Source organism: Strigops habroptila, chromosome 1 (genome assembly GCF_004027225.2).
Source record: "Strigops habroptila isolate Jane chromosome 1, bStrHab1.2.pri, whole genome shotgun sequence".
Classification (NCBI taxonomy): Eukaryota; Metazoa; Chordata; class Aves; order Psittaciformes; family Psittacidae; genus Strigops; species Strigops habroptila.
The window spans coordinates 153,402,803-153,408,802 of NC_044277.2; the positions used below are offsets into that span (position 1 = coordinate 153,402,803).

General features: G+C 46.9%; 1 protein-coding gene across 1 annotated transcript in view; it reads right to left on the reverse strand.

Annotated features, from left to right (window-relative positions):
* Window positions 1-5,690, reverse strand: part of KIAA0895 (KIAA0895 ortholog) — a 30,103-nt gene extending 24,413 nt beyond the window's left edge. The window contains exon 1 of the mRNA XM_030497730.1: window positions 5,418-5,690. Coding sequence (XP_030353590.1) covers window positions 5,418-5,442 — 25 coding nt within the window. The 5' untranslated portion in view covers window positions 5,443-5,690. The remainder of the gene's footprint in view (window positions 1-5,417) is intronic.
* Window positions 5,691-6,000: the final 310 nt, after the last annotated feature.

Here is a 6,000-nt window from a genome sequence, read left to right on the forward strand (position 1 = left end):
TGAGGATTAAAACTGTACTTGACATTTGTGCTGCTTTGTTAGAGAGAAGTGACCTCTCTTCACTGGTTCTAACCATCGCTTCCCTCGGCAATCGGTTCATCCTAGAACATTAGGTGAGCTGAAAGCAAGGGCACAAACAAATCCTGCCACAGAGAAATGCTTCTGTCTTGTGCTCCTAAAATGAAAGGATTAGCAGAACAGGAGATATGGCCAGAATCTGATCACAGCCCGCAAAAGGGATTTGAGCTGCAGCCCACAGTTATACATAGCTGAGCTGTAATTACTTTACATACAGTAATTACACTCTGAATGGAACATTAGCAAGAGATCATTTAATGCCTCCAAGGGGGGGAAAAAAAATACAATTTCAGCTTAATTTTCCCAGTAAAATTAGGTTTTGCTCCCAACAGAAGCACCATGACAACGTATTTCACGCTGTTGGACCTCTGTCAGTTCTGTGTCCATCTGTGTTCCTCAGTTCTCATGAAGATGCTGTCCTGAAAAGCAAAAAGACAGAGGTCCTGTTTGCATGGACATACGATGGGAAATCTGCAGCCTGGGTGTTTCCTCCACTGGGAAGAGAGATATAGAAGCATTAGATTATTCTCTTTCACTAAAGCACATGCATCTTATGCAAGGTCAGTTTTGTTCCACAGTAAGTTTGTGAGTTCTCTTTCCATTCTTGGCGTACTCCTTGGCATTCCCATTCAACTTCTGTCAGATCATTCTCACCACATACGTGACCACCTGCCTACCTGGCTTATCCTCCTTTACCATGAGCTGTCGTGGTAAGAAACCACAGTTCCCATCACAATATCAAAAGAACTACCCTAAAATGAGGTAACAGAAAAAGACGACTGCTCTCATGTTATTTGTTGGCAAGGATTTGAGATGGACTTCAGACCTCTACCAATTATTACAGTATGAGAACCCTTACTTTTAAGAAGGCTAAATGAAAGGCAAGGTTTCCAGAATGCCTGAACACAGAAATGTTAAATTTCTGAGCATGTGACTGCTTCTGTAGACAAAACTGAAGCAGGAAATTACAGCTCCTTCTTAAATCAGGCAAGATAATAATGTAACGCTAGCAGTGGCAGCACTTCACCTTCTCTACTAATCAATTAAATTGCTACTACACAGGGAATGATTTGAATTAATACCACACTTGTATCTAAGAAGTGATAAACAGAAAATAGAATTCAAAGAAACAGCTCAAAACTACCTTAACATCCCCTAAGCTCTTGTGTTGATCCAGTACCAAAATCTCACGGTAGTAAGCTTTCAGAACTAAGAAGTATATTTGGCCAGTAGTAAATGCATTTATATCTAGATAATTTCTTGCGATTTAACATCACAAGTCAGTGATGTTAATTCTCCTGTCAGTGTCACCAATGGTCGTCAAGTGCTGAACACGCGCTGGCAGGTTTCATGTGCACGTGGCTGATATCAAAAATAGTTGTCCCCAATTCTGTAGTTACTTTATACGTGCAATCTCATAGCAAAGTGTTTTTTCAGCTGCCAAACTAAGCGTGGCTGTCCTTAATGTCCTTCTGACTAAAGAAGGATACAGTTTGATGCATATTTGTGCTGGAAACCCAGACTCAATGCTAATCCACCAGATTTGAAAGATTATATTAAATAGCACTGCACTTTCCAAAGAAGAAGAACTCAATTTTTTGGTTGGTCCTGTTCACATCGTTATTTTACCAAATAAACTAGAAAATAACATTTGAGACAATGTCAAAATCACGTTGCAAACCAGCAAATTTGAAAGTTCTTTCTCCAGTACGTTAGTTTAATCTGTGATAGTTATCATTTTAAACAGACACATCAAGCAAACCAAAACCACACTGTCTTCCAGGAAACTCAACTCACTAAACTATATCCAAGAGTTTCCAATGATCAGCAGTGCCTGGTTATTGAAACAGAGGTCTAGTATTCTGAATATAAACCCCATTCACCACACAGCCTTTGTTCTGAAAACGTGCTTCAGTGTTTCCAAATGTACTGAGAGGTATCATCCTGCTATAAAGCAGCCAGTTGGAGAATGGATTATCAACTCACATTAATTACACGGATTGGCTAGCGGTGATTTCCATCTTGTAAAATCTGGATACCACAGAACAGACGTCAACAGATTACATGTAAAAGGGACGAAAATGAAAATCACCACACTATGGCATAACACTATCCTGCAGATCATGCTACAGATCATGTAGGTTGTATCTTTTGTATCTCACCCACAAATCTGAACTTCCTGACTTTACGTATTTCAGATTTTGCAGCAGCAACCTGTCAAAGAACTATGCCCAAGCCTCCCGTTACCTTTGAGAAGCTCCCTCAAAACATGTCATGTATGTACAAAGATTCTCTTCGTTGCTCTTGCTTCCAAACACTCAAAATTCTTCAACAGTTAAAGAAACTCTCTACAAAACAGGCATAGTCTCTCCCCAAAAGATTTCCCATTATGTATACTTCCATTTATTGGTATTTTGTTCCTTGCTGCAACAACACAGTAATAAGAACATAGCTCCTAGAGACAGGTGAATTACTAAGTGAAATGTGGAAGGTGATGATGTGAGGAAGCAAGAAAGAGGGGCAGAAGAGCTGCCTGTCCCCTTTTTGGCATCATTAAGGCACCAAAAGGCAGAAAACCGTCCTGTTCAATGGAAACTTTGTCTGTCTTGGGCCAGAGCAGAACTCTGCCCCTCTTCAGATCCACTGTGTTTGGATTGTGCTACCCCACAAGTAACTTCATTTATATACATGTAGCTATTCCAGTGTCACGGTAGTGCTGGAGAAGACTGCTAACAGAGGACATGTGGGAACCACAAATCTCATGATGATTCTGCACTAATGAAATACTCTCCATGCCTAAGTTGAACCCCAGTCACACTAACTTTGAATCTTGCAGCATCACAGACACTGCTTAATCTCGTCAGAGGTTAAATCATTAGGAAAAATGTTGGATTTTATGTTCTATTTAGGAGCTAGGTTGTATTATTTGTTTCCATCCTTTGGAAACTGATGAACTGAGCTAATCTTATCATGGTAATAGTATTGTGGTAAAATCACAATGTAAGATTTTTCCAGATTTTGAGAGTGTTGTAGAAAAATCTTCCTCTACACTACTGGTAGCTTCTTAAATACCTGTTCCGAAGGGGGAATGAGGTTAATCATAGGTATTTGTGGGCACAGATCTCCCTAAGTCCAGCTAACCTTGCTCTAAAAGAAGTCGAGAGCTCCTGTGGTTTTCAAGCAGCAGTCACTCAGGTTAGATATGCAAAAAGGACAAATCCTTACCAAACTGCAGGTATGGTTCTTAAGGCGCCTAGCAAAGATGTTCTCGGAGCAGTTCCTGCTATCCTAGGAATGTAATGGTCTGAGCTACTGCTTTTGGTTTTCAGCTCACCACTACCATTACGCTTGAATTTCTTGTTGTTCAAAATTAGAAACTGCTTCCAATAGCTTGACTTGAATGTTCAGATTGATAGAAATGTAAATAATGTATGAGGGCTGCCTGCAAGTAATAACAGCAAAGTTTGAGACGGAGAGCAGAAAATCTATGGATGTGACCAGATCCCTTCTCTGACACGTCACAACTGCGCAATTACATTTACAAAGAAATAGTTATCAATATTCAGCTAATATGGATAGATTAACAACTACCTGTAGGTTACAAGCTCTACACTGTGTGGTTTGTGGGTGCAGAAGGCTGTAGAAAGAATAGCTTGAAAAGAACAGGCAACAGAGTTTGTTGTATATGAATCTGTAATGTTCCACTGCCTCTCGAATACCACAGGCTTATGTTTGTGGCATAACAGAATCTGACCAGAATCTGGTAATGTATTTCCTCACCAGTATAAACACCTTTAAGGTTTATAAACACCTTTAAGGTTTACAAACACTCAAGCTTTGAACAGATGGTGTCAGGCAACTTGATTTGACAGCACTAGAAGACCTATCTATCCATAATGCCTGAATATGTTTTAGCTGTAGAATTAGTCAGTAAGCCCCTGTATATAGACTGGTGCTGAACTATTTTCTATTTTAAAGCATGTTAGTTAACTAGAGCCTGCAGGATGTTGGGAACTTGAACATTTAACCTAAGACATACTCCCACCCACCCAAATATCATAGAATCACAGGCTGGTTTGGGTTGGAAGGGACCTCAAAGCTCCTCCAGTTCCAGCCCCTGCCACGGGCAGGGACACCTTCCACTAGAGCAGGTTGCTCCAAGCCCCTGTGTCCAACCTGGCCTTGAACACTGCCAGGGATGGGGCAGCCACAGCTTCTCTGGGCACCCTGTGCCAGCGCCTCAGCACCCTCACAGGGAAGAACTTCTGCCTCAGAGCTCCTCTCAGTCTCCCCTCTGGCAGGTTAAAGCCATCCCTCTTGGCCTGTCCCTACAGGCCCTTGTCCAAAGCCCCTCTCCAGGTTTCCTGGAGCCCCTTTAGGCACTGGAGCTGCTCTAAGGTCTCCCCTCAAGGAGCCTTCTCTTCTCCAGGCTGAACCAGCCCAGCTCTCTCAGCCTGGCTCCAGCAGCTCCACGTCCCTCTTGTGCTGCTGCCCCAGAGCTGGATCAGGACTGCAGGGGGGGTCTCCCCAGAGCGCAGCAGAGGGGCACAATCCCCTCCCCTGACCTGCTGCTCATGCTGCTGGGGCTGCAGCCTGGGATGTGGGTGGTTTCCAGGCTCAAGCGCACACTGAAGCCGGGTCATGTTGAGATTTTCATCAGCCAACACCCCCAAGACCTTCTCAGGGCTGCTCTCAATCCAGTCTCCCCCAGCCTGCAGTTGTGCTTGGAAATGATGTTAAATTTAAACAAAAGATCAGAGCGAAAAAATTCTCTTTGCAGCAGTGACTGTATTGAAGGTTTTCCTACACACCATGTATGCAGACCCTCAGCATCATTAGGGTTGGAAGGGACCTTTGGAGATCATTTAGTCCAATCCCCGCTGTGAAGGCAGGGCCACCTAGAGCAGGTTATCCATGATACTGCTATATATTCACAATACAAGTTTTTTATACACATACTATAAAGACGTGTTAACTTGTCTGAAAACACGGCGAGGAGAAGAGAGGTGTGAAAGACACCCGACGCAACCGGTAACAGCTTTGTGAGCACCCTCATTCGCATCGCCTGCCCCTCGCCCCACGGAGCAGCAGGCGGGCGGATGTCACCCCGCAGGTCCGTGCTTATCTTACCGTGCTGTCTGCCCTCGGGGCAGGGAGGTACGAAGCGCCTTCCCTCCGCTCCCGGACCCCCCCGGCGCCTCCTCGGGTGAGCCTTGCTCCGTGAGGGACCAGCTACCTGCACGCTGCCCGCCTGAGGGGCCGCGGCCCCGCCGCCCGCAAGCCCTTCGCCCCGGTGTGCCCGCCCCGCCCGGCTGAGGGCCCCCGGGGACGGCACTCACCGGTGACACGGATGGACTCCAGCATGGTGCTCCGCCGGGCAGCGCCGCCGCTCTGCCCCGCTGCCTTCCCCCTGCGCGGCGGGCTCCCGCCTCCTGGGCGGGGAGGAGCGGGGAGCCCTGAGGGGAGGCGCGGAAAGAGCCAGCGAGCCGCGCAAGACGCACCCTACCGAAGGCGGCTCGGCCCCGCCGCAACACGGGGCTGACCCCGGCCCGGCCCCGCAGGCAGGAGCAGCGGGCGCGGAGCGGAGCGCCTGCCCAGGAACGCAGACTACAAGTCCCGGCATCCCCTGCGCCGGCCGAGCGGGGCTGTGCGCAGGGCGGGGGCCGAGCTGCATCCTGGGAGTTGTAGTGCAGGGGACGGGCGGTGTCTGCGGGGGGACAGCGGCGCCGAGCTGAACCCAGCCCAAAAAGCCCCGCTGTCACCGGCACGGCTCGGCGTGATAGGTCGCGACATGCACGGGTCCACACTGATAACATGCACGGGTCCACATTGATAACATCCTTCGAGTCCAGCAGGCACAACTGGCATCAAAGTCGGTGACTGCGCTGCAATGCATTGATAAATATCAACTGTCATCATTGC